This window comes from Zeugodacus cucurbitae, chromosome 3, assembly GCF_028554725.1.
Source record: "Zeugodacus cucurbitae isolate PBARC_wt_2022May chromosome 3, idZeuCucr1.2, whole genome shotgun sequence".
NCBI lineage: Eukaryota > Metazoa > Arthropoda > Insecta > Diptera > Tephritidae > Zeugodacus > Zeugodacus cucurbitae.
Genome location: NC_071668.1, coordinates 34,239,746 through 34,252,475, shown reverse-complemented (window position 1 = coordinate 34,252,475; position 12,730 = coordinate 34,239,746). Strand labels below are relative to the sequence as shown.

The window sequence follows — 12,730 nt, the reverse complement described above, 5'->3', positions numbered from 1 at the left end:
TTTGAAATTTTGTTCAGCAAGTAGCTGCGAGCGCTTGTTACATGCGATTACGATGCAAAGAGACTGACTTGCACGACGATTTTCAGTTTCACAATAAGATTCTCCACCACGGAGTCTTTTTGATACCCTCACCTGCGCACTACTTCCAGAAATTTGAGATTCTAGCAATAAGTATTGCCTATGTTACTCGGGTAGCTTTCCAATGGTAAAAGAATTTTAGAAATTTTTGAGTTTATTCATTACAAACATGCACACAAATATTTCCTCTTTCTAGTAGTAGTATAGCTTACTCACTATTAAACATTAAATAGATTTTCATAAAAAGTTTAGGGTACATTTTTTCGTTCAAACGTTTATTTAAGCACATATATATACAATACAATAATCAAATTCCCTTATCAGTGTAAATATGAAATACTATACATTTATTTGGTTTTATTTAGAAAGTGAAGGACATAATGTAAAACTAAATCATAACAATATTTGTATTCTGTCATATTTTCCACAAGTTGTGGTCGGTGTCGCCGGACGGTTTTTACTGCTTGGAATACATCAACTTCTTCATGTTGAATAACCTGCTCAATACATGCGTTAGCTGCACAGTATACTCCAGCACGGCTTCTACCATCCGGAGAAACAACGCAAACTGGACCATAATCAACTCTTTGTCTCCAGAGCTCTACCATATTCATTAAATAAACTAATGAATTTGTAGAATTTGGAACTTTATGTCCCATAGGCCAACATGTAAGCTGAAATAGTTGAACAGTTTTTGTAGGAGCTTTGACACCTGCCATCATTTCTGTCAATGACACAATCTTTTTATTTATTTTGAACTCCCATTGCTTGATATTAGTATATGTTTTAGATGAAATATTATGAACCGAAAATACAGGTCCGTATTTTTCCATTTTTGATTTATGTGGCCAAAATGATGGAAAATTCTGTGAATTAAGAGGAGGTTGGCACAGCACTACTACAACCGAACATTCATGATCGTATATGAGAGACCAAAATTCTCCTAATGTGTGTTTCAATGGCCATTCTGTTACTATGTACTCCCTTGGTTTAGTATACCCATCTACGAAAACTGAATTTATGTAGTCTGTGAAAGCATTACCTTGAAAAGAGGTTAAATACGGTCTAAAATTATCAGGTGGAACACACAGGACATCACGATTTTTATCCCTGTTGTCAGCTCTATGACCACCTGCACAATCTCCTATTGAAAATCGAGGAATCTGTTTACAAATTTGACCATATTCCAATTGATATTCATTCATCTTTGTTAAAGGATTACGTCGGGCTTTAACCTTAAGTCGATCAGATAGTTCTGATACCGGAAACCATGTTTTCCCACATATCTCATGCTCTTCCAGTGTATCATAAATAAATTTGTATTGTTCAACATTTTCGACAAGACCCTTCCTCGATTGACGAAGCTTTTTTAAATAACCAAACACGTTGAAACATTCTTCTTCTTCTGCTAACTCTAGATTAGCATCTATTGATAAGTATACACCGGATCGACCTCCGTCATCGCTACAATGAACTAGCATTGGTCCTTTAATATCGTCACCTTTAATAATGTTACCAACCACCAAACGCACTCGGCGCCTAAACTCTAAAAGTGCATTTGAAAAAGGGCATGAATGAGAATACCACTCTGTGTAATGGAATTGAAGTATAAGACGTTCGTTAATGATTTCCTTGAGTTCGTTGACTTTGTATAAATGAAAAGTTCGAATATGAAAATTGGCAAGCTGTTCCTCATGTACAATATTTATATGTATATCACCATAAGTTTCATGTATTTCCATATTTGGAGGCCAATACTGAACACACATTACTTTGGCAAAATCGAACGTTTTAGTAAGCATGATAATGGCACTAATATTTTCTTGCCACACCATTTGCCAGAATGCATTTACTGTTTCTTCCACTGGACCTTGCGAGACAATGTAAGCATTTGGTTTTAAAAGGCTATCAACATAAGACGCATTAATGTAATCTGAATCCGGAACCGCTGATTTCTTTTTTAGGATATCTCGCAAACTAATTAAGTTATATAAAGGAAACTTTCTAGAGTCGTTTCTTTTAGGTACTACCTTATACCGTCCAAATATGAAGGAAATCCACGCCCACCTCCCATACAAAGGTTATATTGAAAATTACTAAAAATGCAGTAAGTTCAGTAAAGAACATCACCAGAAACCTTAAATTTCATTGTGAAGATGGTACAGAAGAGCTGCTCTCAAAATGGTATACAAAATTTTAAATGGGCGTGGTTCCGCCCACTTATGGGTCTAAAACCATATCTTCCTTACTTGTTTTATAATTCTTTTGTTTTTTAACTTTGGACTGTAAATACGCAATTTCATTTGCTTCATTTGTTTACAAATTTTACATCAATTTGTATTTATTTTGAATTTATTTCTTTTGAAACAACTGTTTGACAGCAAAATGCTTTTCACCTCAATTGGTGACTTTTTTAAGCTTTTTTCTTATGAGGTTCGAGCCAGAATAGACTCACAAAATATACGTCACAAGAAAACTCACAAATTTTTCCTCACAACTCAGTTATGAGGTTTTTTCAGAATAGGGCTGTTAAATTCTATCGAAAATTTTAATAATTTGAATCGTCAATACGATGATTTCAAATGATTTCAACGTAATATTTGTCGATCGTTTCGACACATTTTTTCATAGAAACGGGTTCAATAATGAGACTTATGTCGGAATTATATGTGCAGATATTCTGCACAATTTTCTTCAGCTAAAATGACAAGTTACTTCTACAAAAAATGAAAAAAAATGAATAACAAATAGTAGCAATTAGAAAGGATTCATCTGAGTGATATTATGGGACACTACATCCTATTGCACATTAAAAATTAATCAATATAGTATTGAGTTAAAAAAGTCGAAATTTGCCTAACTGTCACTAGCTAGCAGTAGCGGAATTTCGAAATCATTGAATCCGCAAAATCAAAAAATTTCGGTCGAAATGTATACGTTGGTGAATGAGTTGCAGAAATGTAAAAGATATAAACCATTTGGAAGTTTTTACGCAAATAGCTACTGATGACGGACTAAATTATGTTTTAATAGGTATTTTAGAGACCAGAGACTAAACATACTAACAAAAATAAATTAGAGATGTTTAAAGTTACCCCTCAAAATAGCGAAAGAATTGTCTCAAAGAGCCCCAGGCAAATTAAATATTTGTTTGGAAGAAATTTCACAAAAGTTAAAGGTTAGATTTAATTTTTCTGAACAAAGCAAAAAGCACAGACTCTTTATCAAAACTGTCGCATTTGCCGATAAAGGTCGATAAAACAGTTTTACGTTCTCACTTTGTGGTAAAACAGTTTATCGACGGAATCTATGATTGCATGAACATTTTCGATCAAAAATCTTAATCGTATCGAAATCGAATTCTCTGCAGGTTCACTGATTAGGCCCATTAAATTTAAAGCAGCGAACTGTTACGGATAAGATTACCGAACACTGGAGACTCGGCGCGATTCTCCTCTCCTCGACGCCCCTCTCCTATAACCCAAGAATTCCCGAAATCAACTCTTGTTTCGCGTGTGTAAGCGCTCAAATTTGATTGTTTATTGGAAACTTTAAAAGGAAATAAACTATAAATTAATTAATATCAACTTAAAAGAAAGAACAGTTTAGGCACAGCTATTAAAATTAATAACTATGTATTACAATAGGTATAAATTTTTATACTATAAATTTATAAATCAACTAGCAGACCGCTTTGGCCTCGCACGGGATGGAATAAACATGTCAAAAGTAATAAGTTTTTACACAGTAAAATGAGAATCATTCGAACATGAAATTATATTTTATTTGTAATGAGCTGAAAGTTGATTATGACCTCTAGTTTTTTGGTGTCCGTTGTCTTTGTCTCTGTCTCTGTTTTCTCTCCACTGCGAGACGACAATCCTCATCATACCAGCTGTTTTTTTACTTTTCCGAAAGCCAATGGTTTCGGTTGCAGCTGTACGTAAGGAGTTTGATATGCCGTCCCACAGTTCCCTTATACCGTGATGCTGATGACTGCTCTCAGAGAGCAGGAGTGCAAGTCGAGGAGGAAATCGTTCGGCTGTCGGTTGTGATTGCAGTTCTCGATGTCGAACCTTACTTGTGTTTGTTGACGTGTGCGCTTTTCTACACAGAGTCCGGTGCGTATCTTAGCTGCTACAAGATAGTGGTCCGAGTAGATGTTAGGACCATGGAGCGTACGCTCTTCAAAAACACAGGAGACGCGTTTTCCATCTATTACAACGTGATCGATCTGGTTGCGAGTGATTCGATCGGGGACAGCCAAGTAGTGTGATGGATTTTCCTTGCCCTTAAATCATAGTCCTTAATACGTTTGTTGTGGTCATCATCAAAATGGGGGTTCCTTATCCGAGGCCGTTGTTTCCTGTTCATCGGTTACTCGTTTTTATGTGAGGGGTTGCAAACTCTACGCACAGCCGCGTAAGCTCACCTCCGAACGGATGTCTGTTGGCTACCCAGAGGATACTTGTTCTAAGACCAGAAGAATCGTTTCTGGCCACTCCCAAGTGAATGACAGTCAGAAACTTTCCTCACTTAAGTGAACTTCTGCATGTGACATATGGGTTGAATGTAATAGATAATATGCAATAAAGACCGTTTTCACACAGGCAATTTTTGTCGCGGCAATTCTTAGTTTTATAGGAGAGGGGGCGACGAAGAGACGAGAATTTCTCTCTCTCTCGCTTCCCTTGGTCGCCCCCTCTCCTATAAAACTAAGAATTGCCGCGACAAAAATTGCCTGTGTGAAAACGGTCAAAGGAAGTAAGCTTTCATATTCGCAGATAGTCTCCCGCATTGTGTATCGTGAATAACATGATACGAAACTCTGCTCTTTTGCGTGTTGAGACAGCCCATGAACTCATTTTTGATGTTGGCAAAAAGCCAGATCATTAGTTGCTAAACAGCTGACAGACCGAACGGCGAGCTACCATTAAGAATTTCGCAAGAATAAGCGAATTCACTTTTATAATAAAATTAATAATAATCTATTTTGAGGAAAATTCGAACATGTAATAATATTTTATTTGCAATGACCTACAACGTAATACTCGCCCCACAAGCGCGTACTTCGGAGGTTTTGAAATTTTGTTCAGCAAGCAGCTGCGAGCGCTTGTTACATGCGATTACGATGCAAAGAGACTGACTTGCACGACGATTTTCAGTTTCACAATAAGATTCTCCACCACGGAGTCTCTTTGATACCCTCACCTGCGCACTACTTCCAGAAATTTGAGATTCTAGCAATAAATATAGCCTATGTTACTCGGGTAGCTTTCCAATGGTAAAAGAATTTTAGAAATTTTTGAGTTTATTCATTACAAACATGCACACAAATATTTCCTCTTTCTAGTAGTAGTATAGCTTACTCACTATTAAACATTAAATAGATTTTCATAAAAAGTTTAGGGTACATTTTTTCGTTCAAACGTTTATTTAAGCACATATATATACAATACAATAATCAAATTCCCTTATCAGTGTAAATATGAAATACTATACATTTATTTGGTTTTATTTAGAAAGTGAAGGACATAATGTAAAACTAAATCATAACAATATTTGTATTCTGTCATATTTTCCACAAGTTGTGGTCGGTGTCGCCGGACGGTTTTTACTGCTTGGAATACATCAACTTCTTCATGTTGAATAACCTGCTCAATACATGCGTTAGCTGCACAGTATACTCCAGCACGGCTTCTACCATCCGGAGAAACAACGCAAACTGGACCATAATCAACTCTTTGTCTCCAGAGCTCTACCATATTCATTAAATAAACTAATGAATTTGTAGAATTTGGAACTTTATGTCCCATAGGCCAACATGTAAGCTGAAATGGTTGAACAGTTTTTGTAGGAGCTTTGACACCTGCCATCATTTCTGTCAATGACACAATCTTTTTATTTATTTTGAACTCCCATTGCTTGATATTAGTATATGTTTTAGATGAAATATTATGAACCGAAAATACAGGTCCGTATTTTTCCATTTTTGATTTATGTGGCCAAAATGATGGAAAATTCTGTGAATTAAGAGGAGGTTGGCACAGCACTACTACAACCGAACATTCATGATCGTATATGAGAGACCAAAATTCTCCTAATGTGTGTTTCAATGGCCATTCTGTTACTATGTACTCCCTTGGTTTAGTATACCCATCTACGAAAACTGAATTTATGTAGTCTGTGAAAGCATTACCTTGAAAAGAGGTTAAATACGGTCTAAAATTATCAGGTGGAACACACAGGACATCACGGTTTTTATCCCTGTTGTCAGCTCTATGACCACCTGCACAAATGTTTACAAATTTGACCATATTCCAATTGATATTCATTCATCTTTGTTAAAGGATTACGTCGGGCTTTAACCTTAAGTCGATCAGATAGTTCTGATACCGGAAACCATGTTTTCCCACATATCTCATGCTCTTCCAGTGTATCATAAATAAATTTGTATTGTTCAACATTTTCGACAAGACCCTTCCTCGATTGACGAAGCTTTTTTAAATAACCAAACACGTTGAAACATTCTTCTTCTTCTGCTAACTCTAGATTAGCATCTATTGATAAGTATACACCGGATCGACCTCCGTCATCGCTACAATGAACTAGCATTGGTCCTTTAATATCGTCACCTTTAATAATGTTACCAACCACCAAACGCACTCGGCGCCTAAACTCTAAAAGTGCATTTGAAAAAGGGTATGAATGAGAATACCACTCTGTGTAATGGAATTGAAGTATAAGACGTTCGTTAATGATTTCCTTGAGTTCGTTGACTTTGTATAAATGAAAAGTTCGAATATGAAAATTGGCAAGCTGTTCCTCATGTACAATATTTATATGTATATCACCATAAGTTTCATGTATTTCCATATTTGGAGGCCAATACTGAACACACATTACTTTGGCAAAATCGAACGTTTTAGTAAGCATGATAATGGCACTAATATTTTCTTGCCACACCATTTGCCAGAATGCATTTACTGTTTCTTCCACTGGACCTTGCGAGACAATGTAAGCATTTGGTTTTAAAAGGCTATCAACATAAGACGCATTAATGTAATCTGAATCCGGAACCGCTGATTTCTTTTTTAGGATATCTCGCAAACTAATTAAGCTATATAAAGGAAACTTTCTAGAGTCGTTTCTTTTAGGTACTACCTTATACCGTCCAAAAATGAAGGAAATCGGGTCATAACCACGCCCACCTCCCATACAAAGGTTATATTGAAAATTACTAAAAATGCAGTAAGTTCAGCAAAGAACATCACCAGAAACCTTAAATTTCATTGTGAAGATGGTACAGAAGAGCTGCTCTCAAAATGGTATACAAAATTTTAAATGGGCGTGGTTCCGCCCACTTATGGGTCTAAAACCATATCTTCCTTACTTGTTTTATAATTCTTTTGTTTTTTAACTTTGGACTGTAAATACGCAATTTCATTTGCTTCATTTGTTTACAAATTTTACATCAATTTGTATTTATTTTGAATTTATTTCTTTTGAAACAACTGTTTGACAGCAAAATGCTTTTCACTTCAATTGGTGACTTTTTTAAGCTTTTTTCTTATGAGGTTCGAGCCAGAATAGACTCACAAAAAAAATACGTCACAAGAAACCTCACAAATTTTTCCTCACAACTCAGTTATGAGGTTTTTTCAGAATAGGGCTGTTAAATTCTATCGAAAATTTTAATAATTTGAATCGTCTATACGATGATTTCAAATGATTTCAACGTAATATTTGTCGATCGTTTCGACACATTTTTTCATAGAAACGGGTTCAATAATGAGACTTATGTCGGAATTATATGTGCAGATATTCTGCACAATTTTCTTCAGCTAAAATGACAAGTTACTTCTACAAAAAATGAAAAAAAAAATGAATAACAAATAGTAGCAATTAGAAAGGATTCATCTGAGTGATATTATGGGACACTACATCCTATTGCACATTAAAAATTAATCAATATAGTATTGAGTTAAAAAAGTCGAAATTTGCCTAACTGTCACTAGCTAGCAGTAGCGGAATTTCGAAATCATTGAATCCGCAAAATCAAAAAATTTCGGTCGAAATGTATACGTTGATGAATGAGTTGCAGAAATGTAAAAGATATAAACCATTTGGAAGTTTTTACGCAAATAGCTACTGATGACGGACTAAATTATGTTTTAATAGGTATTTTAGAGACCAGAGACTAAACATACTAACAAAAATAAATTACAGATGTTTAAAGTTACCCCTCAAAATAGCGAAAGAATTGTCTCAAAGAGCCCCAGGCAAATTAAATATTTGTTTGGAAGAAATTTCACAAAAGTTAAAGGTTAGATTTAATTTTTCTGAACAAAGCAAAAAGCACAGACTCTTTATCAAAACTGTCGCATTTGCCGATAAAGGTCGATAAAACAGTTTTACGTTCTCACTTTGTGGTAAAACAGTTTATCGACGGAATCAATGATTGCATGAACATTTTCGATCAAAAATCTTAATCGTATCGAAATCGAATTCTCTGCAGGTTCACTGATTAGGCCCATTAAATTTAAAGCAGCGAACTGTTACGGATAAGATTACCGAACACTGGAGACTCGGCGCGATTCTCCTCTCCTCGACGCCCCTCTCCTATAACCCAAGAATTCCCGAAATCAACTCCTGTTTCGCGTGTGTAAGCGCTCAAATTTGATTGTTTATTGGAAACTTTAAAAGGAAATAAACTATAAATTAATTAATATCAACTTAAAAGAAAGAACAGTTTAGGCACAGCTATTAAAATTAATAACTATGTATTACAATAGGTATAAATTTTTATACTATAAATTTATAAATCAACTAGCAGACCGCTTTGGCCTCGCACGGGATGGAATAAACATGTCAAAAGTAATAAGTTTTTACACAGTAAAATGAGAATCATTCGAACATGAAATTATATTTTATTTGTAATGAGCTGAAAGTTGATTATGACCTCTAGTTTTTTGGTGTCCGTTGTCTTTGTCTCTGTCTCTGTTTTCTCTCCACTGCGAGACGACAATCCTCATCATACCAGCTGTTTTTTTTACTTTTCCGAAAGCCAATGGTTTCGGTTGCAGCTGTACGTAAGGAGTTTGATATGCCGTCCCACAGTTCCCTTATACCGTGATGCTGATGACTGCTCTCAGAGAGCAGGAGTGCAAGTCGAGGAGGAAATCGTTCGGCTGTCGGTTGTGATTGTAGTTCTCGATGTCGAACCTTACTTGTGTTTGTTGACGTGTGCGCTTTTCTACACAGAGTCCGGTGCGTATCTTAGCTGCTACAAGATAGTGGTCCGAGTAGATGTTAGGACCATGGAGCGTACGCTCTTCAAAAACACAGGAGACGCGTTTTCCATCTATTACAACGTGATCGATCTGGTTGCGAGTGATTCGATCGGGGACAGCCAAGTAGTGTGATGGATTTTCCTTGCCCTTAAATCATAGTCCTTAATACGTTTGTTGTGGTCATCATCAAAATGGGGGTTCCTTATCCGAGGCCGTTGTTTCCTGTTCATCGGTTACTCGTTTTTATGTGAGGGGTTGCAAACTCTACGCACAGCCGCGTAAGCTCACCTCCGAACGGATGTCTGTTGGCTACCCAGAGGATACTTGTTCTAAGACCAGAAGAATCGTTTCTGGCCACTCCCAAGTGAATGACAGTCAGAAACTTTCCTCACTTAAGTGAACTTCTGCATGTGACATATGGGTTGAATGTAATAGATAATATGCAATAAAGGAAGTAAGCTTTCATATTCGCAGATAGTCTCCCGCATTGTGTATCGTGAATAACATGATACGAAACTCTGCTCTTTTGCGTGTTGAGACAGCCCATGAACTCATTTTTGATGTTGGCAACAAAGCCAGATCATTAGTTGCTAAACAGCTGACAGACCAAACGGCGAGCTACCATTAAGAATTTCGCAAGAATAAGCGAATTCACTTTTATAATAAAATTAATAATAATCTATTTTGAGGAAAATTCGAACATGTAATAATATTTTATTTGCAATGACCTACAACGTAATACTCGCCCCACAAGCGCGTACTTCGGAGGTTTTGAAATTTTGTTCAGCAAGCAGCTGCGAGCGCTTGTTACATGCGATTACGATGCAAAGAGACTGACTTGCACGACGATTTTCAGTTTCACAATAAGATTCTCCACCACGGAGTCTTTTTGATACCCTCACCTGCGCACTACTTCCAGAAATTTGAGATTCTAGCAATAAATATAGCCTATGTTACTCGGGTAGCTCTCCAATGGTAAAAGAATTTTAGAAATTTTTGAGTTTATTCATTACAAACATGCACACAAATATTTCCTCTTTCTAGTAGTAGTATAGCTTACTCACTATTAAACATTAAATAGATTTTCATAAAAAGTTTAGGGTACATTTTTTCGTTCAAACGTTTATTTAAGCACATATATATACAATACAATAATCAAATTCCCTTATCAGTGTAAATATGAAATACTATACATTTATTTGGTTTTATTTAGAAAGTGAAGGACATAATGTAAAACTAAATCATAACAATATTTGTATTCTGTCATATTTTCCACAAGTTGTGGTCGGTGTCGCCGGACGGTTTTTACTGCTTGGAATACATCAACTTCTTCATGTTGAATAACCTGCTCAATACATGCGTTAGCTGCACAGTATACTCCAGCACGGCTTCTACCATCCGGAGAAACAACGCAAACTGGACCATAATCAACTCTTTGTCTCCAGAGCTCTACCATATTCATTAAATAAACTAATGAATTTGTAGAATTTGGAACTTTATGTCCCATAGGCCAACATGTAAGCTGAAATAGTTGAACAGTTTTTGTAGGAGCTTTGACACCTGCCATCATTTCTGTCAATGACACAATCTTTTTATTTATTTTGAACTCCCATTGCTTGATATTAGTATATGTTTTAGATGAAATATTATGAACCGAAAATACCGGTCCGTATTTTTCCATTTTTGATTTATGTGGCCAAAATGATGGAAAATTCTGTGAATTAAGAGGAGGTTGGCACAGCACTACTACAACCGAACATTCATGATCGTATATGAGAGACCAAAATTCTCCTAATGTGTGTTTCAATGGCCATTCTGTTACTATGTACTCCCTTGGTTTAGTATACCCATCTACGAAAACTGAATTTATGTAGTCTGTGAAAGCATTACCTTGAAAAGAGGTTAAATACGGTCTAAAATTATCAGGTGGAACACACAGGACATCACGGTTTTTATCCCTGTTGTCAGCTCTATGACCACCTGCACAATCTCCTATTGAAAATCGAGGAATCTGTTTACAAATTTGACCATATTCCAATTGATATTCATTCATCTTTGTTAAAGGATTACGTCGGGCTTTAACCTTAAGTCGATCAGATAGTTCTGATACCGGAAACCATGTTTTCCCACATATCTCATGCTCTTCCAGTGTATCATAAATAAATTTGTATTGTTCAACATTTTCGACAAGACCCTTCCTCGATTGACGAAGCTTTTTTAAATAACCAAACACGTTGAAACATTCTTCTTCTTCTGCTAACTCTAGATTAGCATCTATTGATAAGTATACACCGGATCGACCTCCGTCATCGCTACAATGAACTAGCATTGGTCCTTTAATATCGTCACCTTTAATAATGTTACCAACCACCAAACGCACTCGGCGCCTAAACTCTAAAAGTGCATTTGAAAAAGGGCATGAATGAGAATACCACTCTGTGTAATGGAATTGAAGTATAAGACGTTCGTTAATGATTTCCTTGAGTTCGTTGACTTTGTATAAATGAAAAGTTCGAATATGAAAATTGGCAAGCTGTTCCTCATGTACAATATTTATATGTATATCACCATAAGTTTCATGTATTTCCATATTTGGAGGCCAATACTGAACACACATTACTTTGGCAAAATCGAACGTTTTAGTAAGCATGATAATGGCACTAATATTTTCTTGCCACACCATTTGCCAGAATGCATTTACTGTTTCTTCCACTGGACCTTGCGAGACAATGTAAGCATTTGGTTTTAAAAGGCTATCAACATAAGACGCATTAATGTAATCTGAATCCGGAACCGCTGATTTCTTTTTTAGGATATCTCGCAAACTAATTAAGCTATATAAAGGAAACTTTCTAGAGTCGTTTCTTTTAGGTACTACCTTATACCGTCCAAAAATGAAGGAAATCGGGTCATAACCACGCCCACCTCCCATACAAAGGTTATATTGAAAATTACTAAAAATGCAGTAAGTTCAGCAAAGAACATCACCAGAAACCTTAAATTTCATTGTGAAGATGGTACAGAAGAGCTGCTCTCAAAATGGTATACAAAATTTTAAATGGGCGTGGTTCCGCCCACTTATGGGTCTAAAACCATATCTTCCTTACTTGTTTTATAATTCTTTTGTTTTTTAACTTTGGACTGTAAATACGCAATTTCATTTGCTTCATTTGTTTACAAATTTTACATCAATTTGTATTTATTTTGAATTTATTTCTTTTGAAACAACTGTTTGACAGCAAAATGCTTTTCACTTCAATTGGTGACTTTTTTAAGCTTTTTTCTTATGAGGTTCGAGCCAGAATAGACTCACAAAATATACGTCACAAGAAACCTCACAAATTTTTCCTCACAACTCA

The 12,730-nt window shown here is 35.9% G+C and overlaps 2 protein-coding genes across 2 annotated transcripts; both read right to left on the bottom strand.

The window, feature by feature from the left end:
- Nucleotides 1-332: 332 nt before the first annotated feature.
- Nucleotides 333-5,722, bottom strand: LOC128920124 (receptor-type tyrosine-protein phosphatase kappa-like). The gene is made up of 2 exons (XM_054226627.1): nucleotides 5,697-5,722; nucleotides 333-2,145 (listed from the first exon to the last, which is right to left on the bottom strand). Exons 1-2 carry the CDS (start codon nucleotides 5,720-5,722, stop codon nucleotides 426-428), a joined length of 1,746 nt encoding a protein of 581 aa, XP_054082602.1. The 3' UTR covers nucleotides 333-425.
- A 4,751-nt stretch (nucleotides 5,723-10,473) lies between these two features.
- Nucleotides 10,474-12,318, bottom strand: LOC128920146 (receptor-type tyrosine-protein phosphatase kappa-like). Its single transcript, XM_054226695.1, has one exon. The coding sequence runs from the start codon at nucleotides 12,301-12,303 to the stop codon at nucleotides 10,567-10,569; it is 1,737 nt and encodes a 578-aa protein (XP_054082670.1). The 5' UTR covers nucleotides 12,304-12,318; the 3' UTR covers nucleotides 10,474-10,566.
- Between the last annotated feature and the right edge of the window lie 412 nt (nucleotides 12,319-12,730).

Coding starts and splice junctions, on each gene's coding strand:
- LOC128920124 (XM_054226627.1), bottom strand. CDS start 5,722: ATGAAGAAGTTGATGTATTCCAAGCA. Junction 2,146..5,696: donor AAGTTGATGTATTCCAAGCA/GTAAAAACCGTC, acceptor TTTGTATGGGAG/GTGGGCGTGGATTTCCTTCA.
- LOC128920146 (XM_054226695.1), bottom strand. CDS start 12,303: ATGGGAGGTGGGCGTGGTTATGACCCGATTTCCTTCATTTTTGGACGG.